Raw genomic sequence first — 24,104 nt, forward strand, 5'->3', positions numbered from 1 at the left:
TAGAAGTGCGGCATTTGTAAAAAGTTGCCTTATTATTTCCAGCCTCTCACTGACTACGTGATATCTCGAACTAGTGCCCACTCCTGAAAGATTGCCTATACTCTTTTTCTGGTGAAATATCTCTAGAGTTGAACGTGCGGACACATCATGCACTCCATCCATCTAGTGGAGTGTGTGATGGGGACTCCTTTAAAGCGCAACTCCGCTCAATTCCGAAGATTTCGGGATAATGATTGATTTCGAATTAAAAAGCCCTAGTAAAACACACTACGTCGTCTGCTTTGCGAAAAATGGGATATATATTTTTAAATCTAATTTTAAACACGAGCGGAAATCGAAACCGAAACTTCGGCTTTGCCCGGCAACATTGGCCTCGGGTCACCAAGTACATGGCTATCACGTGGTACGAGATGTCACGTGATCCTCGGCCCAACGACGGGCGGGATTGGGGCTGGCGTGTGGCAGGTGCGAGTGTCGTCTGCACCGCACTCTTCGCCACGTTTTGGTGTCTACGGCATTTGACGACGTCTGCACAACTGCGGCATAAGTCTGCGCACGTGGGTTTCGTAGTGTGGACGAGCCAATAATCACAATCGGTGAGACGACAACGGCGGTTGTGACGCGGAAGACGGTGGTAACGGCGGGACCACGGCGGGCGGCTGGACGGCTCCCAAGAAACGCGCTGCGCAGGCGCGTTACACCAACCACGTGGACACCGCTGAGCGCCAAGAGGCAACGTTGCTGACGTCATGTGCTACACTCGCCCGGAGAAGTGAAAACAAGCAAAAGGGGGCCATGATAATGACGTTTAGCTCGATGTTGGCTCCGCCCATGCCGTAGCCTTGACTGCGCTGTTGGTTGCGCCTGAATTTGTTCGCTCAAGTCAGCCGATTTTGGCAACTTGGCGAGTTGCAAAGTTTGCCGGACCGTTTAAGAAACATTTAGACAGAACTGCGTCGTAACATTTCACGTGTGGTCTTCCTAGGTGATACTGAAGAGGACTGCATTGTTTTTTCAATACTAAAAATCAAGCGAAGTTGCCCTTTAAGTGCAGTCACCACCTTGGAGGGTGTACTTTTTAAGTGCTGGTGCTATTTCAATGAAATTGGCAGGATATACTAGGCATGCAAACTTGGGAGGCTACACTAACTTTCAGATGAAAAGGTCAATTTCGTGCCAATTTACAGCCTCATATTGTCAAAAATATACAACTAGTAGTGCCGAGGGAAAAAAACTATTGTTACAAAACAATACCAAAATGTCACAATTTGTTTCCTTGGATATAAGGACAAGTGATTAGATTAATCAGTAGTAGGTTTCAAATAATTTTAAATGCCGTATTTAGCGTTAAAGTAAACTTCGAAAAAGGGATTAATTTCATTCATTTTTTTACTGTTAAAAAAGTCAACATTTTCTAGCTAAAGACATAACAATCTTGAAGAAATAGGTATGTAGTCAAGTTCTCCAGTAAATTTCACTCCAGAAAAACTGCGCAGCAGTTAGGAAGGTAGTTCAGTCATCGAACGATAGTTTTTGAGCAATGAAAAAAAATGGTCAAAACATGAAGCTGAGGAAAACGCGTTTGAAAATCCATATTGTGTTCCATTTTAGATGGCACTTGCCACTTGATGTAAAATGCTGCACGAGCGTACGTCGGTCGCACACCAATCACCTAGCTGTGTTTGGATTTGTGTTTGTCCTTTGTCCCTCTTGTTCCCCTTCTCCTGGGATTATTTGCGTCGGTCAGTCTGTACTTTGCATTGTCCTTCTGTGCTTTGGCCACAGCTTCCATCTTTTGTTTCTTGCGCTATGCTTCAGAGGACTCGAGTGCTTTCACCTTGGGCCTTTGCAACCTTCGTCCGAGTGACCTTCACGGCCTCCGATGTCTGGTGGCTCCCTCGCTCAATGCCTATCTGCACAAAAACTTTCTCACAGCCTCGAGGACCCAGGTTGAAGACTGCAAGAGCCACAGCACACTCTGCAGTACTTGGACAGGGTGTCCAGCGACCGGGAAAACCGGGAATTGTCAGGGAAATTTTAATTACCGGGAAAAATCTGGGAATTGTCAGGGGTATTGTCAAAAGGCGAGCCCAGTCAAAGAAAACTAGCTGGAAACGCCATCGAAAGCCCTGAGCAAAGACTTGAGGACTTGGGTGCAGAAAAATGGGCAATAAATTCTGCTTGGAGCAGAGCCCAGGCTCTGCTCACCCGATGTAGAGTGTGCTACTTGATGCAAAGGGAACAGCCGACAAACCCAGTTAAGCCTTGGATTGGATGGAATTGAGGGTGCAACACTAGGCTAAATTTAGTTAGTTACTAAATTTAGTAATAAATGGGAAAGCCGCAGACCCCTATCCAATCCAAGCCGAAAGTATCTGAAATTGTCCATTTGGCGGCCATGCTGTGTGTGGCCGCCAAGGCGTGTGTGGTTGAGCGTCAAGTTTTCATCGTGTTTCTGGAAGTGGCCTCCCCACTGACGATGTCGCCGGCAAGAAAGGGCTCGTTCGATCCAGACTGGACGAACCCGAATATTTTGGAATATGAAAGTTGCATTAAAGGGATACTGAAGCGAAACTTTAAATACACCTATTATGGTCAGAAATAGGTTTAATATGATCAATGATATCCGTAAATCATAATCGCGCGTTTGTATTTTGAACGGATGGCTATATTTTTCACCCTGAGGGGCCCCGATTGGTCGCGTGCTCAAAAATCTGCCATCGGAGAGCGCGATACGTCTTGGGATATTGGGCGCATTCGTGACGTCACTTGTGCCAGACGGGAAAGGGTACGGCGTGGCTGTTGTGGTTACGAGCGTTGCCACTTGGTGGCGCGTCGACGATTTACGACCTGTGATATGGTGTGACAACGTGGCCGTTTGAGATATGCAAGGGCTGCACGCACGCTGCACCACGGCAAGTCGGCAACCACGGCACCACTGACAAAACCAGCTCTGTGGCCGGATTCTCAAAGCGAACTTACGACGAAAAAAGTGGGTACGACAAATATGAGAAGAACCCGTATTCTCTAAACGAAATTGTCGTAACTTTTGTGCAGGTTACGACAGAATCCTACGACAGCTCCGCAGCTGTCTTACGCACTTTTTACGATCGAATCAACATGGCCAACAGCGTCGCTGTTACTTGGTAGCGACGACCAATGGACATTTATTTTTCTACGTGCTCTTCTCGTGCGTCCCGACTTCAACCAGCAAGAAAAAAGGAAGGCGTACTTGAAACAGACCACGACGATCAAGAACGCAGGATCCACAAACACCCGAGAAGAGCTCCAACGGCCACGATTCTACCGACCAGGCGAGCTCGGCAGAATATAGTAGGCCTAGCAGCAACACCGACTCGGCGCACCGTTGCTCCGGCGGTCCTTGGCCAAGACCGTCTGCCCATGACCGGCTGGCCAGCTGAATGGAATATGCCCGCGTGACCCTTGTGGACCCTTCCCGGATGAATAGTTTGATCCCTGAACTAAATTTCAGAGGTCATTCTTTTCCCCTTGTCATCTCCATCTCCTTGTTTCCCGAGACAGCGGTGACGAACGCTGTCGTCGAAAAGGGACTCTCATTGATTTTATCTCCTTGTTTTGTGTGATATAGAGCTCAAATAAACGCCATACTGATTACCTTCGAAACACGGTACATACACTTTGTTATTAGTGTGCCATTTTTATTCTGACACGACGCTACGTCACTGTTGAGCTATAGCAGTTCGTGGGAGCTACGCGATGTCTGTCCAACCTTTCTTTGCCGAGTGTCATGTCACTATCGAGTTGCCATCGTAAAAGATCGGTCCAGAAGCGCTTACCGAAACACGTACTAACAGAGCGAATCCAGCACTTCGATCAAACGCGCGTGTCCGCTCCGAGTGTAAACAGTTCTTGCTGACACTCTCGTTGATCAACCTATCTTTTTTAACGTCGGCTCACAGCTCGCAACTCACAGCAAGTTATACCGGCCGTGCCAGAAGCATGCTCGGGTCGTGTCGGGCAAAGAGCTGCAACGAGAACGAGCTCACTGTGGCCAACTACACTTTGGCTTTCTCCGTCAAGGCTTTACAAACGCGTTCAGGCCTAGGCTAATTCTGCCGGCACGCCGTATTGCCGCAGAACGGCGCTGCTCCTATGCCACAAGTGATGTCACGAAAACTTCCCACCATCCACCAGATGTGAATTTGAAATTGTTTAATTAGGTTTAAAATTAGTTCTCCTGTGTTTTACAGCGCGATATTGATATTCCCGAGGTGGTGCCTGTCCCTAGCCCATATTTATGCAGAAAGATCGGCGCTAAAATTTCGTTTCCGTACCCCTTTAAGCCCGTGCAAAATGATCTTCACAGTGCTCAATGCTCAGTGCCTTGTGTTGTAATGGTCTTATATTCGTAATCACCTCTACAGTGGTCAGGAAAATTCACCTGAATTTGCCAGGGAAAACATGGGAAGTCGGGGAATTTCAAAGTAATAATTTCCTAGACACCCTGCTAGAGAAGCGACCTTTGGTCATTTCTTTCAAATCTAGGCGTTCAAAGAATCGGTTAAGTTCCAGGTTTTCATCTGGGAGCATCTTTCAAGCAAATCCCTCCGTCACAGGCGGTTGTATAAGGGCACTAGCTCCTTTGCTATCTCCATGGAGAAGGCTGTCTTATGTGGCCGAGATGCTGGTGATTCTTGCGCTTCCTCGGGGGCCTTGCTTCGGTTCAAGTGGCACCAGGAGTCCATCCTATTGGAACAAGCTATATGAATTGCAGGGTGTCGAACCGGAACCGAACCGAAAACCGGAACCGAACCGGTATTTTTTACGGAACTGAACCCGAACCGTTGTATTGTTATCGCAATGAACCCGAACCGGAACTGAACCGGAAAAAAAAATAACGGTTACCGGCTCATGTCAAAACGGTTCGGCCACGCGCTGTTGACAATGAATGTGCTATCAATGCCATTTGTTTTTAAGTATTGTCAACTGACACACACCTTGCTTACATATTTTTCTTCTCCACTTAGTCTTAGGAATATAAACGCTGCATCCATGAATCTTGACAATCGCTGCATCCATGAATCTTGACATAAGAACCAGTATCGCGCTGGTCGCGGCTTGCACGGAAAAAAATTGGAAGGCTGTGCAAAAAAAAAAATCGCGTCACAGGATTTCATTTTCCTACAATCTCGTAAATCCTAAATGCTGCTGTGTGCTCATTTCATAACACGTTTCTAGAACGCGCGAGTTCTTGAAGCTTGCTTCCATCGGAATGAGAAAAGAAAAGGCTGTGGAGTTTGATAATAATGCCTCCGGTTTCTTATAGGCACTTAGAAGCTAACATATTTGTGAGACAGCGAACTCTTCTATTTTAATATTTACCCTATTTCGTCCTTCTGGCGTTGCGTTCGGTGAAGTGTTTTTCATATTCCGTATCTTGTTTAATGAAAACTTCTTTAAGGGTCTAATTTGAGTTACCGAAGGCTAGTTCAAATAAAGAAAGCTGTATTCTCTCCCCACTGTTCCTTCAATTGCTTACACGCCGAGGTGGCGGGATAGTTAGCGAGTTCTACTTGTAAGTGGGTTTGTAAGGAAGTCGCAAATTTTACAGCTACTGCGTCGGACCCAATTAGATGAAGTCCGAATGCGTAAACGTCGGTGAGGTAACCTTTGAGTGCACATAAAGAAAGCATTCCTGGTAGAAATCCCTGAGCCTTACACTGCGATGTATCCCGTTTCGTATGTGCTGATTTCAGATGTTTTATTTGTAATTTATTTTGATGTTGCAATTTGTCATTTATAATTTCCGAACCGGTTCGCGAACCGGTTCAGCGCCCCGAACCGGTTAGCGGATCGAATTAATCGAACCGGAACCGAACCGGAACAAAATAAATTTACCTGAACCTGAACCGTAACCGAACCCATATTTTTTTCGGTTCGACACACTGATGAATTGATACTCGTTGGTGGGGAATGAATGCAGGAGACTGGCATACACTCCACGCTGCATGGAGTGTGGAGTCGCGCCAGGTTTGAGCGAATCAGAGTTCCTTCTTCAGCAGTGTGGCCAATAAGAGAGCAGACAGTATTGTTTTCTATGGGGTTTTACGTTTGCTGCGCACAATGTTTCGCAAGGAGCTCTATACCGAAAGATAGATTAAGCACTCTTTTCAATGAGGGATGTCTGTCTGTGCTAGGCCTAGTAATTGCGGAGCGAGCGCGCTTTGAGAATAGCAACTCAGTGTGACCACAGGCGTTTGTACGAAGCATACTTGCCCGCCGGTAGGTCAAAAAATTGTTTGTTTCTGAGTCAATACTTTATCTCCAGGAATAAATATTTTTGGCAGCATTCTTCAGGAGTTATACAAGCTGGTAAAAATAATTTTCAAAAACATGACTTTTTAAAATATTTGTTATTTTAAGGCCATGCCCCCCCCCCCCCCTCCCTCCCTCCCTCCCTCCCTCCTTCCCTCCCTTAAACTGCCAAACTCCCACAAAAAAAAAAAAAAAATTTGCTGGGGTTTCAAATTTGGCAGATTAGAAGAATCGCTGGGCCATACCTGCAGTAAGATTAAGCACATTTCATTTTTCTGTAATTGCAGCATAGTAATGAATACCATACAAATCTGCAAAGCATAGAACTGCAATAAGGAAGTTCTCTAGATTTCTTGTTTATCTTCTTTTCTGTCAGTCCAATGTCTCTAAATGAGAAAACGCGCAATTTAGAAAATATTGTTGGAGATTTTAAAAGGTGATTATATGATTATAGTTCTACTTGTTGGAGCTGAGCTAGTTGAACCATGTACTTGGGTGGTGCCAGCTGAATACTAAATTGATCGTTGCATCAACGACCGGACAAGGGAACATGCTGCTTTGTTAAGGAACATACCAGCAGGGGGACATCTACCACTCCAGTGTCGAGAATTCCGGTGCGGTGCAAGTCTGAAAAACATCAAGGTTCTAGGAAAAAAACAAAGAATAACTTGCGCATGAAATCCTTGAAGCATTGGCCATCGATGAAAAAGATCAATGTTTCAGTGCGCCTTCCCTGGCGCTGCAGGTGCAAGAACAACTTTCTCCTGAAGGACGCGAAGCAACTCCATGTTTGTAAATAGGTATGGAAGAAGGCTTTAATCCAGTCTGTAAATAAGGAAGAAGAGGGCTTCAATCCAGGTTGTAAATATTGAGAGTAGCAAAGAAAGAAGGCTTTAATAGTTGATAGTCCAGTGGTTGTAAATTTTCTGTGTTTATTACTGTTCAGCTGGCACCACCCAAGAACATGATTATTGTGGTTCTTTCACGAACCTGTTTTAGTGACGATTAATAAATATCTTGTTTAAAGGCAACTAAATTTGAAAAGGGCGACTGCTCTAGTTAACGACAGCTAAAGAAAACCTGGGCACGGCACGTTTGGTTCGTCTCATTATCACTCCGCACCCAATGAGATTGCAGCATGAGAACGCTGCAGAACTAATCGCAAAGCATGCACTTTGTTAGCAAGCGTGCTCCAGGTTTTCCGAGCTGTCGTCCACCATACTGCACCTGCCCGTCATCCAGAGAGTTGAGTACACCTCGGCTTGGTATATCCTTCGAGGTGGTAATTAATCTCTGGCAAATTACCTGTTTGGATTTCCACGAGACGTGCACGACCAATGTTTCTGCACCGTCCTATCGAATTCGAACGACATGTTGGACCGGGCATTGGCTCGTCGAGCTTTCAGGCCCCACCTTGCACCTCACACAGCCCTCGCTTTCTCTCCCTGGACAGGAGGTGATGGTGGCAGGAGGCATGGAGAGCATGTCCAACGTTCCCTACTACCTGGCACGGGGCGAGACTCCTTATGGCGGAGTGCAGCTGACGGTGTGTTGCCTTCTTCCTCTTTTCTTGTCATTTATCGCACGGCCTCTCTCCACGCACGGGCGTGGCCCCAAACGTTTTTGCGGTTTTGTCAGGCGACTCCGCAATGCGTGGGCTTCAAAGTTAGCGGTGTCGAATGCCTGTCTTGGTTGACGGCCAAGAAACCCTTCTAGATCTCGGCATTGATGTCGTAAAGCGGTGCTGACGCCCACAGACCCTGCAAATCATAATGCGCATACTAGGAACAGTTTGGCTGATAGTTGCACATTTATGGGCGGTTTGGGTACGTTGGAGGAAGTTGGGGGGAACCCAGTTTGAGAATGTGTGGCGCAAAGCATTTAGACGAGCGCACAGCCACATCGTTGACTCTGACGCAAAAGGCCGGTCCACAGATCCCCAGTTGGTGGCTTTGGTTAGTGCCCATAATCTGAATAAGGCCTACATTTGGTGTAGGCGCCGTGTAACTGAGAGTTTGATTGGCACGTCCAGCATTTCCAGCCGGCCTACATGTGTACCGTGTGCTCCGAAGGGAATCCGAATTCTTTATTCATACTCTAATTTGAGCATGATCATGAAACATTTTGTCTTTGACCGTTCGTTTGTCTACGGAATGTACTACCTAAACAATTTTAGTTTGGAAAGTGTCCAGTGCTCTGTCACTTCGTTGTTACAGGGGGGGGGGGGGGGGGGTAATGCATAGGGGCTGCTATTTCTGCTCTTGGTTTCGTCTCCAATTTCTGCACCTGACGGCTCTTCTTTTGTTGTTCAGGATGGTATCGTCTACGATGGCCTGACTGATGCCTACGACAGGATCCACATGGTATGTTTGTTCTTTGTTTCGTGGTTTCCTTGTCAGACATAGTACAGTCTAAGGGTGCTGGAAATGATGTACAACCTGGGCAGCGAATACTTTTTGTTGTGCGTGCCTACGCTAGATAGTATCTGATCCTGCACCCTCGTGGAGAGACGCCTCGAGAAATACCGATGACTCCAGAGACACGAAACGTCCTACGGATGCTTTTTAACAAAGTGGAGTGCAGCAGCGGTGACAGAAGCAACTCGACTGATACCCCAAAAAACTTGTGGGCAAACTTTTTTTTTTTACTCAGTAAAGGTGTTGCGAGTTGTTCATTACCAAGGCGAGTGTTTCGCGGTGCTCCCATCCACTTTCGAGGTTGCTGTCGCTGTTTTTTGGGGGTAACTCACTTTTATCAAACTGCCGCTTATCTTTGATTTTTTTTTTCCATCCCATTGACTTTGTTATAATTAGGGGCTACAGTATGTGCAGCGAGTATCGGGCGTCTGTAGGCAAATGTGTAGTGTTTTTGCACTTTTTTTTATTTACCTATTTGTGTATAAGCCCCGATCTCCCTTTTTTAGACATTGAGTTCTGGAATTTTGGAAAACTAAAGTGCAGTGGTGGAAGTGCTGTGCCATATGCGCCAAACCATGCCATGATTGAGAGTTTGTTACATCTCGTGCCAAATTGAAATTTTTACTAAGAATTGTCCACAGCTGCGCTAAATGTCAAAACTACTAATACAGTGTTGACCGCATATACGTATGTCGCGGTAGTTGCAAAAATCCGCACTATAAGCGATACCGCGTTATAACCAAAACATCAATTTTTCAGGCCAAAATACATGCCATGAGACAACTTACCTTTGTAAAACAATTTATTTTATGCGAGATGAAAAATAAAGCTTAGTTTGAGGAAAGTCTTTATTTCACCAGACTAGTACACTTCTCTCTCAAGTTTGTCACACATTTTGAAAGAAATGAGCGGCTTTTGCCTGGCGCAGCCTTTTAGCGGCGTCGCGGGTTGCGGACGGACGTTGCGAGTGTTCAGGATTGCTAACTCTAATCACTTTTCTCCGGAGATGAAAACGCGTGAAAATTCGGATCCTTCATACGGTACGCGCCAGTAATACCTTGAACTTGAGCACACGCATGAAATGCGCCAAATAAGAAATCCAGGCGATGTTCAAGCACACAAATGCTTAGAAATCACCACTGTAGTCTAAGTAAACAAACACGACGACACGGGCGTTTCTGCTGTCTTGAGAGTGCCGCCACGGCATCGCCGCTCGGTTAGGTGGATCTTCCCTTCTAGTACGTGCTGGGTTATCATAGCGACACACAGCGAAAATTCACAGTAAAGGATAGCGCTTTTACGCGGAACGATGAGATGAACGCCGTCTAAGACGACGATCACAACGTTGATCACAACCGATGCCATGTTTGCGGAGAAGCAGCCGGCCCGCGACCGGCATGCGACGCGCGCGAACACTTCTCGACCTGCGATTGGTCTGTCGTTGCGGTTGTTTCGGATGTTTTCAAGGAAGCGGAGGGACGCACGCACGTGAACGACACGTGCGTGCGTCCCTCCGTCGCTAGGGCAACTGAAGCCTCTCTCTTCGCTTCTCCCGCTTCTTCAAGCAACCTCCTTGCCCCGCGAGTGCCGCTTGCGCAACGCTTGCGGCTCGCGCCGTCAGCGCCGTTATCTAGTGTCGCACAAAGAAGCGTGCTCGCTGCTCCGGTCGTTGGCGCGGTTGGCGGGCTGTGCCAGAAACCGCACTATAACCGGTATTTCCCTTCGCGCGCCTGCATTTTAAGCGGTATGTAATTACATGGAGCCGGTGGTTTAAAAAAACCGCGTTATACCCGGTCCTGCACTATAAGCAGTTACGTTGTAAGTGGTCTATACTGTAAACGGTTCTGTCATTCGTTTCACGAAAAGTTAAATATTTTTGTTGCAAACCTCGTTTCAACGAAAATCACAAAGCGAAACCGAAACCTTGCTCGCGGCAGGCAACATTGGTCCTGCTCATCAACTATGGGAAGTCACGTGGTACGGAAACGTTGACTACCGTAATTACCAGATTCTAACGCACCCCCGATTCTAACGCGCACCCGTTTTTCCAGGCCAACAAACCAGAAAAACTTTCACCTCCCATTGTAACGCGCACGGAACTTCGTGATCAAGAACAATGAATGCGAGAGAAACAGGTGAATTAGTTACCGAAGTAGTCGCTCATCTCCCTCCTCGTCGCTCTCCGCTGACCACAATATGTCGTCCTCGGTGCCGTCTTTATGTTTTCTCCAGTCGCGCACACACGTTTCGGGGACGCCGAAAGCACGCGCAGCGGCTCTGTTGCCGTCTCGGCACACATAATCACTCTTTTCTTGAAGCCGGCTTCATAGTGGAAGCGGCGGACCTTCGTTGCAGGCTGCCATTGCGCGCAAGTAAGCGCGCAAGTGGGACGACTTGCGTGAACGCAGAAGGAAAAATGGTTGCTAAAAGCACGGAGGAAAGCTTCGGCGCCATCTTGGCAAAGAGCTTCGGCGCCATCTTGAGATGGCGATAGCAATGGGTGGAACGAAATTTCCGCTGTTTTGACAGTTTCGGTTTCGTATTTGATTCCATCACTGTGTGCTCTCACTGTTAGTATGACATGACACTGGGTTTAGTGTAGGTGTATGTGTAAGTGAAGTATGACATGGCACTGGGTTTACTGTAGATGTTTTTGCATCAATAAATTACTCTCAATTTGTTCCAGGTGGTCTGTTGGTTGTAATCTGGGAATTTGAAAATACAATTATTGTTGACACTCTGGTTTAGCACTTGGGTTATTTCAAGACCAAGAGTCGACAGTTGGGTGGCTAGTTCTCGAGGCTCACGCTGTCACTCCCTTTGTTTTCACTACAGGGTGCTTGTGCAGAGCAAACCGCCAAGAAGTATGAGGTGTCGAGGCAAGACCAAGACAATTTTGCCATCGAAAGTTACAAGAGAAGTGAAGCTGCAGCAAAGGCAAGGCTCTTGCAAAGTTCCCCAGTCGTTTTAAAGAAGTGATTATTTTTTAATCGGATCTGTTCAGTCCGACTAAAATGCCGCCCAGGGCACGTGCAAAAAATGAATGGAGCTCCGACGCCGCGTCTATTGAGACTAGCCAATTTTTTAAAGAATATATATATATGTAACATAAATATATCCTCCTCTAATTAGCCGCTTTTATGTGCTGGCATATTGGGAGAATGTTATAAAACAAAGAACAAAATGAAGTGGGCAAAATGCAGACACCCCTGTCCTTGTTTTGCCAGTGGCCGGCAGCAGTGTAAACCAACAATGATTGTGCTGTACAACATATAGCCAACTCAGTTGATTGCACGATAACCAGTGGGCCTTTTTCTTCTGTGCTTGGGCGTATTTTTCAACCTTGCTTTTTCCTTTCCTCGAATACCCGCTGAGCAACCCATCTTGTGTGGCTACCAGTTTCGATGTTTATCTCTTTCAATACCATGGGGAAAAGTAACAATTTCTGAGGAATGGACAAAAGTTTTTTTTTTTATTTTTTATTTAAGGACTGGTCAGCATATGGCTAATTGTGGCACCTCAAAATGTAGCCAATAAGCTGCTCTTTAGACAAAAACAAAAAGTGGGTTTACAGTAATGTCTCATAAAAAAAAGATTGTCATATTTAAATGCTAAACTTAAAACTTGTGCAAAATTGAAAAACAAAAAAGAATTTGTGGCTATATAAATTTATACTACGATTTAAAAAAATTCTAAGTACACAAGGTGAGCCTCGTGCACACCACTGTTACTTCTGTACGTAGGTGAGCTCTAGTTGATGCCGTCTCTTATCGGTCTGTCGGCAAGGGCGCTTCCATGGCATTATGTCATTCAGAGATACTGTTACATGCGAAGGTATGTGTCCTCCAAAGCATTCCTTTTTTTTTTTTTTTTTGCACAAAACTATTTTTTTTTTTTTTTATATATAGCAGTACTCTAATTTCTCCTCTGCTGATGTTTTATGGCTTGCAGAACACCCAAAACCTGTGTCCCGAATCTGGACAGCCTAGAAAGCTAATGCTCTCCAACGAGCACCTGTCGATATTCTGCGCCTCAGAGACAAACCCTCACTGCTGCTGTCATTAAAAAAAAAAAATAGCAAATGCGGTTAATGTGTGTGATTGAGGCTCTTTATTCGCAACTCCCAACGCCCTATAGATGGCGGGGCGGTAGTTCCGAGATAGTGGAAGAGACTGGGATAGATTCTCCACGATTTCCCATGCGCCTGCTCGCCGATGCTGTTTGGTGTGTGCTAAAAATAATTTTTTTGTCCACAAATGCGAAGTTGTCGGAGCAGTAGCATATTACAGGTGACAGAGATGTTGTGCGTTAGGAAAACGAGCATGTTGATATTTCAAAGTTGCGGAAACCTCAACTTGCGAAGCTTTGTGGAGGGCGAGCGCATTTTGGGCACCGTCCACGTCACTGTTTGTGGAAAAATATTGTTGAGGATGATGAAGGTACCGTGGTGTTTTGCTGTTTGCGCTTTGCCTGGCCCCATCAGTGCCCTAAAAAATTAGCCCTGCACGGTGACTGGCAAGCTCCAGGAGAGCAGCATTCATACAGTATTGATGTATTTGTGTCGGAAGCTCAGAACTCGCTGCTCACCGTCGCGGTTTTGTTCATTACAACATGTGATCAAACTGCGCTATGGCTACTAATAGGAAGTTTTAGGATAGCACGACCGCAGGCTACCATACGTATTGCAACCAGAAGCTCGCGCTGCACCTTTGAGGCATAATTTGCAGCGCATGCCTGGGGCGGTGGCTGTGCTCACGGTAGCCTGCTGTAATGCTATGCTAAAACTGCCTAATATATTAACTTTATCAGCGTGTTCAGGGGTTTTATTTAATTGGTAATCAAAAATAAATATTTTAATATAGCATACATTTGTTCGTTACATGGCGAGGTGGTTTGCAACGTTGCGACCCGCCTTGCCAAGACTGCCTGTTCTAATCTCGTCACAAACGGCTGGCTAACACAGATGTGCGTAGTATGCTTCGAGCATTTCTTTATTTGCCTTTGTAATTATCTGGAAGCAAGCGCATATTCTGTCTTTTGAAAGTGCTTGGAGCAAATGGTCATGCTCCTTGTGACGTCTTTAAAACGCGAACCCATTCCCAATCTCTGTTGGTCGACATACCGTTACATGACCAGTTATTTCTTAATTTGGGCAAAGAATAAACTTTTCGCAGACTGAAAATTAGCTGGAGTGTCTGCCATCACGTCGAGCACAGATTGAGCTGGCGACCACAAGACCAGAAATTCACAGCGTATGCGATATGTGAAAAGTCCCTAATGAAATTGGACATCCTGGTCCCTTCGTGCAACACTGTTGCAAGGTGGAGCACAAGAATTCCTATTTAAACGCACTCACTTTTTTCGATAAAACTGCTTCACGCACGAACACACCGACCAGAACCATGCAGTAATAGCAGCACCAAGACACAAAGGCCGACAGTCCCTGCCACTGTCTCCGTGCCACCGCCGTTGCCGTCCCTGTTCCTCTAGTTCTCCGTTCGTCCGCAAGAAAACGAGCAGTGGGCTGGGGTTGCAAATAGCAGTCCCCGCTATCAGCAGAACATCATGTTGGACGAGTGCCTCCACTGGACAGAAATTTATTTCGGATAGCTCACGAGCTTGGGAGTAAGCTAAAAACGAAATTAAGACCATAGCTGTAGTTTTTTGTGGCTGTCCACGAGGTGGTGCAATGCGTTCCTGCACGCCAAATTCAAATTTTGTCAACGCACGGAAACCATTGAATATGGGTGATCGATGGCCCATGGGCGATCTATGGAAAGAGTTACGGGGCTCTATATCTCTCCTAGCTGTGCTCCGACTTCAATGTATCTGCACCTTGTCGGTGGCATTAATACTTGCTTGTTTGTTTCACGACAGGCTGGAGTTTTCGCCAAGGAGATAGTGCCAGTCACCATATCTGGGAAGCGTGGCAAACCAGACACCGTGGTCAGCGAGGACGAGGAATATAAGAAAGCCAACTTCGAGAAATTTGGCTCGGTTCCAACCGTGTTCTTGAAGGACGGAGGTAACGGACTCCCCTTGTCGTTCTTCAGTGTTTTCCTCGGTGCTTGGAGAGTGCTTGAATGAGAAATGCTGCCAAAATAACCAACCTCTATGGGGCATCCAAGTTTACTTCCCAGAACTTAGCAGAGCATTGCTCCTTCCTGCATGAAGCTTCTCAAAGCTTTGATGCTGAATATCTGGGGAACAGGAAAGTTCAGAGATCACAAGCTGCAGCCTTCCAACTGGGCTGTGGTCTTAGGAGATCTGAACTACAAATGTCAATAGTACTACTGACACGATAGGCAGAATCTGAATTTGTGTTATCAGCCGAGCAGCCGCACATATACCGACGCTTGCATGACATTTTCGTAATTTAGGGCAGTCTCCTGTCGTAGCATATTGCTGCAGCGGAACAAGAGGCTCGCTAATTTGTGCGTTGGGTGTAGTATTGTCTGCTTAGTTGGTGTTACACATTATCATAGTGTAACACGTGACACAGTTTGCCCGAATGGGGGATCGGCGCTTGCTCACATTCTGCATGCAGATGTATTTTCCTCTGCCATAGAATTTGAAAGTTAGTCAGATAGTTCTATTTTATCATTGTAAAAATTATGAAGTATAGAAATAGGGTGCAGGGTTGAGAGACCAGTTCTAAAGGATAGTTTTCTTTTTACAGGAACTATCACGGCAGCCAATGCCAGCACCCTGAACGATGGTGCTGCTGCGTGTGTCCTGATGACCAGGCAAGCAGCAAACAGGCTTGGAGTGAAGCCCATTGCTCGAATTGTTGGTGAGTTGTGGGGCTGTGTAGATGTTTTTGTCGTGCATGAATTCGGCTTTTTTTTAATTTGTTTGTGTTCAAAGGTCGTGGCTGGCATCCATACATTTCTGTGGAGCCAGATGCGGAGGGACTTTGTAAGGAAAGCAGAAAGTAAAAATATCAACAATATTTCACACGAGAAGTCGGGTTCAGCCGTCCGTGGGTCGGCCGGGAAACGCGAGAGATTTTCGTCATCCCTCAAACTCGTGGGTTCTATTCCGGTTCCCCAGTCCCCTGTCTCCGTACGAAGGTGACACGGCAACGCGTAGCTCTTGGCAGAAAGGGTTTGTTCCGCCCGTATTCTGCTCGCTTTTGGGATCTGGAAAGGTCGCCGAGGAAGCCCGGGAGGGGGCTAGTCCACACCGCATCCTCTGTCACCGGGCGGACGAAACCCCACGAACTACACCGAGAAGAGCGAGCGCCGCGAGTGGGTTCTTTTGTTCAGCGTCTTTGTTGGAGCGTGCCGTGTCGGGTGGAAATGTATAAGCGTAAAATGAAGCTGTGACGACCGGAGTTTGCGCGTGTTTTGCAGCCAACTTGAAAGCCGTAAGCTTCTGTACGATTATCGGCCCACTAGCACTGCTGCACCGCAAGACCTTCGCTAGCAAGATTGTGCCCTTGCCGCGAAAACTGCCGACTCAAACCTCGTGAAGACCGAAATGCCGACGTGGGAGGGACGTGGGTTTTTGTTCAGTATTTTAGATCAGAAAAGAAACAAATGTAGTTTACAAAGTACGGAAACTAGAAATGACCCATCGACATACCCGCCACCAAGCGGTGGAAAGGCGGCATATATTGGAAGGGGTAGCAGGATCAAGCACCAACGAGCGGCAAGTGTAGAAAGGTGCCGGATGTATGTGGCGGCACTGCGGCCGTATACGGACTCAAGGATCCGACCGGTTCCGAGCGTTCCTAAGGCCTTCAGCGAAAAGGTTTGGCTTGCAGTTTTGCCGTTTGGCGGTATGGCAGCACGAAGTGGCTCCCGTTCTGAACTGATCTTTAGCCCGTGTTTCCTGTTGTTTGTGGCCAATGAAGTGTCATGCCGAATTAGTCTTTAATCGTGCAGCAAATGCAATGCGAGCTGCCCTGGCTGCTCGCTTCATACAGCCTATCCAGAACATGCTTTAGTTGCACCCTCTCGAGCCATCGACACGAGTGTGGCAGTCGTGAGAGCTTGCTGAGCTCACTTCCCCTCAGCAAATTCACGGCCACTGAAGCAACCAAGGACGTCATGGAGGAGGCTATTTTTTGCTTGTTTTTGTCATTTTAATTGCCTATAACTTTTAAAACAAAGTGAAATTCGAGAAAATAAAGGTTTCATTAAGTCACTACGTTCAGTGCGCTCAGATTCGGCACAAAGTAAAAACCAGTAAAAAAGTCCTTGCAGCGCCCCTTTAATAGTGGGCGCTTGAACGAAGTGGGCGCTTCCGCGGTATTTTATGGTAGCTCCTCTCGGGCTATTAGTGGTATTGTTTGTATCAAGGTGCCAAACTAGCTTCGCACGCTGTGTGATCAGGATTAGTTAGTTGCACAGTACTTAAATGTAGACTCGCATTTGTGAAGATGGATCCTTAATGGCACAAAGTTCTGTTTTAATATTTCCACCGCTGTTTCTCGCAGCCACAACACCAGTACTTCGAGCCAGCTCTGCTTGACAAAGGTAGTTAGGAGACGGTGTTAATATCTGGACATATGAATATTGACTGTGTCCACATATTCATTCATACATTGTTGCTAGGCTTCTGTGTTTTCGGATAAATTCGAACAACACCTGCCGGTAAAATTTTGGTCAATTCAGATTTATCCGATGAACTAGAAACTTTGACGTACCAATGCCCCCTCCTCTCCCCCCTCCCCCCCAAAAAAGACGGTGCTTTGGTATTTTACAATTTGGTTAGCACATAGGGTCAGTGGTCCTGGGAAAATGCCACCACAATTATCTCGCATCTCGGACCATTGTCAGAAGGGGTCTTGCCGCTTATCTCATTGAGGTTCATTCAGGACAACGGGTCATTGTACTTTTGGGTCACGACAAAAGCCACTGTTTTGGTTTCCAATTTTGGCCATACTATTTGTGCTTTAGAGGAAGGAGAGGTTGTGTTTTTGTAAGAGTGAAAGCTATGAATCATAGAGATTGCATAAGATGGGAAGAGGGGTAGTTGAAACTTCTTCCACTACACCCTTGAATGGGCACTGACACATCAAAATCATTTTTTTTTTTTTTTTATTATCTGAAACGATTGTAAACGATGCCGGGACATTACTCTCAAAATTCAAAACTTGGAAATTCAGTATTTGTGAATTTAAAAAATTTTTTCCAAATGCCGAATTTGAAGTTCCCGCACAATCCGCGCCAGTCAAATTTTGCTGTCTCCTGCGACTCTATTTTCTTTCGGACCTCCGCCCCACGCTACTAAGCAAAGCGCCGTTGCCGCCGCGACCCGAAGCGAGGAGGAGGTGAGCAGGCGGGATAGAAGGGCGCCAGCGCGGGGAAAAAAACTGTTTCTTTCCCGACTCTCCGATCATCCTCTGCCTGAGCACCGCCAAGTTTTCCGAGGGAGGATACAAATCCAGGAAGAGACATCCCACCAAACTCTGATGCAATAAAACTTTGGTTGGGGATAGTTGGTTCATATCGATTAAAAGGTTAAAAGGCGCGAACAAACAGGACGAAAAAAGACACGTACGACACGGACAGGCGCCATAGCGCCTGTCCGTGTCGTACGTGTCTTTTTTCGTCCTGTTTGTTCGCGCCTTTTAACCTTTCAAACTCTGATGTTTGGTATTTTAAAAAGAGGGGCCGTAGTGTGTTCGCAATTGCGTTAAAAAACGTTTTACGATTTCCGTTATTAAATGTTATAGAAATGTCGCCTACAAAGCTTCTAAATTTCCCGATTTTTTACGTCACCGATTAAACGAAGCGAGGAGGTGAGCGGCAGGAGATATAAACGCCAAAAATAAAAAGGCGCGCGCAGGCGCGGGAAAATTCCTTTTCGCGGTGCGTTCTTTTTTTTTTTGCATGTCTATGACTACAACTTGCACCGTTTTAGACAAAAAGAAATATGACCTTTGGGGTGTCGGTGCCTCTTTAACCACTCCATTTCAAGTGGCCATGGAGTAGCTTGATGGAATAGGATGGGATAAATACTAGCTTCCCAACTACTACCTCCAGGGCCCGTTTGCTCGAAGCCGGTTAACTTTAACCGCGGTTAAAAGTTAACCGCCTTTCCCTATTAGGTACCTAAAAGTACCTAGCCAAGTTTGACGAGGGCTGGATAAACGATAGCTCCGTGTTTTATTATTGGGGTGGTAGCTGGTGTCACCTCCTGGCTGTAGCGAATATAAGTGGCTTCCGTAGAGAGGTTCCCTAAATGGGGGGACCCAAAAATGCGCGCTACCGTGTTTTTGCGACACAGCGCGGCATACATTTGAGCTCAAGAAACAATTTTTATTGCTCGTGGTACAGGTAATCGGTAAGGTCAAACTAAATTAACCCTTGTTTGGAAAATTTCTTAATATTTGGCTGTCTGAAGTGAAGACAAGCCTCGTTGAAATTTCCTTCCGAGTTCGAAAGTGGACGATGAAGTTCAGTCCTAGAAACGATGAGAAAGAAGTGAGCAGTGAAAGGCGAGCGTTACACCGGCAGTATGGTTGGCCAGCCTGTAAGAACTGTATATAACACCGTCATAAATTGAAAAACCTGTAATTCGGTTTCAGTGAAAATTTGAGTTATTAGTAAATTACCCTAACATCGACGAGAACACTGGAAGTGTAATTCAACGATCCGCGCGCGCTGGCCTTCCACTTATAGAATATTCGAAGTAAATGATCATAATAAATCTATGACGAACACGCGTGCACGGCAAAATTTGTTGTAGGCTTTTTGCTTTAGAATACTTACTACTGCAGATGCCAGCACGCGCAGCGCGTGTACCTGCACTCTACTCTGTTTCACCTCATGATGTACCGCAGGAAAGGCTAAAAGCGCGAGCTCCTTGCTCTAGGGCACATCTCGGCGGCACAAGCTCGCGTGCGTTGAGAGCAGCTGCTAATGCCATGAGCTCGCGCTTCTAGCCTTCTCCGCGGTACAACATAAGGTGAAATGGAGTATCGCAGCATGCACCTCGGTGCTTGGGAAATTTGGCAAAAGGTCTATGGGGACGCTGTCTGCTTTTGTGTGCTATCAGTACCCGGCCGATTGAGTCAAGGCAATCCACTTTTCAAAGACGTTGCCATGCCGACAACTATCGCGTTCATTTAGGCCTAGGAATCGCCAGAATCGAAAGACTATCTGAAAAATACGGTGAGGTGATTGCTCATGCTTTGCGTTTTAAGTGAGGTAGAACAAATCAAAAGCCTCCTGCACCATTCACTGTTGATAAACGCGCCCGATATTGTAGCTACAACGACGTATTAGTTCCAAAGCGAGCGGCGCTCACTCACCGGGGCACCGCCATGTTTCCCCGCCGTCCTTGCTCTGCCGGTCACGTGACCTAAAATTCCCTCTCGTAGGGAAATCCGGTTAACCGCGGTTAGTTCACCAGCTTCGAGCAAACGGGCCCAGAAGTTTATTGGTTATGAGACAGGGACGTTTATCGAAGCAACACTTATGTACAACCATTGTCATTCGACAAATTAGTACTGCCAATGGCAACACAAAGTCCAAGTTCGTTTGCTTCTTGCACAGAGGTTGCGATGATGTCAGAATGCCAAGCCCTTGTGGACTGATTGAAAAAAAATAGTGGGTAGACCTCAAGGCATCTAGCATTGAGGTCTACCCACTATCCTTCCAATGAGAGCCTTCCAGTCGGAGCCACCTGCACAACAAGCAGACGACTTGCTCTCTGAATACTAGTAACACCAGTGCTAAACCGAGCTGAAAACAAATTATTGATACAACCATATTTTATTTTCTTGTCAAGCATACGTCTACACCCATATAATATTTATGTATTTATTTTAATAGGAAACACAGCAAAATTAAACTGAACTTCGGTGATTTGGGAATTAAATAAAAATGAACTCTGATAATATCTGGGCACAAAATAAACTCTGAAAACATGGAACACCCAAATTAAAACGAGAAGCTGCGTACTTGCCTAGCACTATCCTGGCCAATACCAGTACTATCAGTGCTTATCAGTACTATCAGTGCCACCTGCTAAATGCCTGTCAAGCTGGATGCTAACTCGGGACAAGACGTGCAGTGGTTGCACAAGTCTTGCAACGGGCATTTCATGCAACGTGGAAACACCCGCATTGCTGATCCACATGACGGCTAGTGCCTGTTTCAGTTGCAACATTAGAACATCCAGGGCGAAACACCTTTTCAGATGGAGCAGTCTGCTAAGGTTCTAAGGAGCTGGAACATGTGGCTCACTCTTGTACTGATGCGTCAAATTTTTTTACCGTGCTCAAAGATTTACTGCGATCCCTTGCTTCTTGCAGGATTTGCAGACGCTGCAGTCGAGCCAGTGCACTTCTCTATTGCTCCTGCCTACGCAATGCCAAAGGTATGGTCAAGCCTACAAGCCTTTTTTTTTTTGTTTTTCTTTTTCCGATTGCCAACATTTTAGTTTGGGGTTTGTTTCGATAGGTTCTGAAGCAGACTGGCGTGAAGTTGGAGGACATTTCCATGTTTGAGATAAACGAGGCCTTCAGTTCCGTCGTTCTGTGCAACATGAAGCACCTGAAGCTAGACCAGTCCAAAGTCAATGTCCACGGTGGTGCTGTCAGCCTGGGGCACCCCATTGGGTGAGTGTCTTTTTTTACACCAGTGACTTCAAATACTGCACTGAATATGTGTTAATGTAACAAGTAGCTAGAAGTTGCTACTGAACAACATCCCTTCCTGCTGCATGAATTGTGCATGGTGCTGTTCATGCCCACATGAACAGCACGAGGCACAACTGCTGGAAGTCAGATGCAACAGTAACAAAAGAAGGATGTACAGCAGCAATTTGGAAAATGCTTAAAGTACTGCTATGTGCTTTTGATTGGTTAACTTTTTTAGATTAGTATTTGAGGTGACCAACAGATAGCTACCACTCATGTATTCTTTCTGCTGCATTTCCTAAGATGGACACTATGAGTGAAAGCTTATTAAAATTGCCCCTGAAATAACTCGGAGAAAACCTGATTGTTTTTGTTGTGTGGTTAATTAGCACTCCTCCTAGTTAAAACGGGCCCAATTGCTGTTCCCCACAGCACCCCATCTGTCAGTGAAACTCATTTGTTGTTTGTAGATTGCTAACAATGACATTTCTAATATAAATCTTCAAAAATTAGCTCGACATTTATCAGTTTATGAAGTAGAAAGTAAGTGCATTCTTAATCCCTCTCTCATTTACTTGGCTAGCTTTTTTCTTTCTTTTTTTTTTTTTTTTCTATTTTAGAGCACAGTGTTTAGGCGCTTGTTTCCGGCTTGAGTGGCGTCGGCGTGACCGCGCGGTGCATTATGGGAAATGTCCCGTAATGCAACGCACGGGGAGGAGGAGGGGGACGAGGGGGAGTTGAGGAGGAGAGGAGGGGAGGAGCTTGAAGGAGGAGCAGAACAGGAGGGAGGAGGGGTATAACTCTCCCCTCAGTAGCCTTCCCTCCATCTCCTCAAGAGCTATGCTCCAATTTGGCGTTACAGAGTGTAAATGGCTTTTTTTTTTTATCCTTTTTAACCACCAAGTTATTTTCGAAACAAAAATGTACAAACTTTCCCAAATTTTATTTCCACATATTCTTTCTTACGTCGTTCTGATATTGCAAATACATGATTGGTTTCTGATTGGTATTAACACAAAACTTTTAAAATAAAAAGTTGATTTTTATAGAAGGTTTCCCTCAGTGCATGTAAGAGTAATAGAATAACACGTGCTGAAATGCACAGTATTTATTTGAACATACGCACCGTAACAAAAGGTCAAGTGCCTAGACGTTTCTTCATACTAGCGCTTACAAATACATCTCAACTTGCGGTTTGCCAACGATTCCTTGCGAAATTATTAGCGCAAGGAACACTATCATCTTTTTGCAATCCACTGGTTTCCATGAAGAACCCTGCACTGTGAAATGCAAGACCGCGTAGCGGTTTGTCCCTGTCACAGTGAGGTCGACAAGGTCCCAATAAAAAACAAAAAACAATCTCGAACCAGCTGAGAGTGTCTTTTTCGTCAGTGGGTTTCCGCAGAATCGCAGGCACTGCACAAAATGGGACACCTTGGAGACACGGGTGGCGGGTTTTCAGTGTTTACGCGTTGCCACGCTCGAACACTACCCAGCGTGTCGTCTTCTTCATCACTGTAATCGTCGTCCAAGTCCGTTTCGTATTCAAAATCCATGTCCGACTTGCTTCCAGAGACAAATTCAATGTCTTCATTGTCGCTACTAGGGATTCCGCGAACTTTTTTCGAATCGAAGTTTCGATGATCGAATCAAGCGGTTCGAAAGGTTCGAAAGATTTCGATTTTTCGAATTGTCTATATCGTAAAATTCGACGGAGGTCGAATTTTCGAACTTGTTAAGCTAAGAAATTCGACGCTTTTCGAACCGTCGAACTTATTAGGCAAAAAAATTCGATCTTTTTCGAACTTTCGAACTTATTGCGCTGCAAGGTTCGATGCTTGTCGAACTTTCGAACTTGACTGACCAAAAAATTCGATTAATTTCGAACTTTCGAACTTACTTATCAAGAAAATTCGAAAAGTTTCGAACTTTCGAATTCTGAAAAGTCAGAAGTTCGACGAACTTCGAACTTTTAGGGTAAAAGTTCGACGTTCGTCGAACTTCGAAAGACCGGCGGACGGTTTCATTTGATTTCAAGTAGTGGGGTACATTCGTAATTTTTTTTTTCTCGAACTTTTACACGCGGTGCTGCGTTTCTTACGAAAGACAATTGCATTTATTTCAATGTTCTGGCATGCTTAGGTTTAAAGAAATAAATCCCCGAAGGGGCGAGGACAGACGACGGGTTTTTGACGATTATCGTTTGTGCCAGATTTGAAGCACGCTGCAGCCGGAGCTATTTATGGTAGATATGTTATACTTTTTTTAAGAATGATCTATGTATAGCCTAGGTAAGTGCCGTCTTAAGATGTGATTATTGTTATTCAACCTGAGTTTCGAAGAAATGTCCAAACATGTATCGGCATGCAATTATGACCTAAACTTGATATTTATTTTCGTCTAAGTTGTTTGAGGTATCGCATTTAAATTATCACCACAGACAGTACATATCATTGCCATCTGCAGAATACAAAATAATATATTTATTGTTTTTTCACGTTAAGGAATAAATTAACTCATTGCAGAAGATTTCTAGTAGTGTTCAAGTTCAGCACGTCATTAAAAGAAAAGTTTTTTTGTTTTTTTTCGCTTCACGTTCCTGGGACGTGTTTCTTTTAGCCTGTACACATTTTAATAAAAGAAACTTGTTTCGAAGTTCTGAACCTCTGAATATGCAAGAATAGAACACTTCCGACGAATTCTTGATAGTTTTTTTTTTCTCCTGCTTTTTATTCCCGCATTTATTCTTTTTTTTTTTTCTTTTGTTACTATCAGCACAGGTGTTTAGGTCG

At 45.5% G+C, this 24,104-nt stretch overlaps 1 protein-coding gene across 2 annotated transcripts in view; it reads left to right on the forward strand.

Moving 5' to 3' along the window:
- LOC120838272 (acetyl-CoA acetyltransferase A, mitochondrial) overlaps positions 1-24,104 on the forward strand; it is a 39,750-nt gene that overhangs the window by 12,042 nt on the left and 3,604 nt on the right. For both annotated transcript variants that reach the window (XM_040208116.2, XM_042291956.1), the window contains exons 6-12: positions 7,751-7,843; positions 8,610-8,660; positions 11,550-11,651; positions 14,592-14,739; positions 15,394-15,507; positions 20,986-21,050; positions 21,134-21,291. In XM_040208116.2, the coding sequence (XP_040064050.1) occupies positions 7,751-7,843; positions 8,610-8,660; positions 11,550-11,651; positions 14,592-14,739; positions 15,394-15,507; positions 20,986-21,050; positions 21,134-21,291 (731 nt within the window). The remainder of the gene's footprint in view (positions 1-7,750; positions 7,844-8,609; positions 8,661-11,549; positions 11,652-14,591; positions 14,740-15,393; positions 15,508-20,985; positions 21,051-21,133; positions 21,292-24,104) is intronic.

This window comes from Ixodes scapularis, unplaced genomic scaffold, assembly GCF_016920785.2.
Source record: "Ixodes scapularis isolate PalLabHiFi unplaced genomic scaffold, ASM1692078v2 PGA_scaffold2__306_contigs__length_199485367, whole genome shotgun sequence".
Classification (NCBI taxonomy): domain Eukaryota; kingdom Metazoa; phylum Arthropoda; class Arachnida; order Ixodida; family Ixodidae; genus Ixodes; species Ixodes scapularis.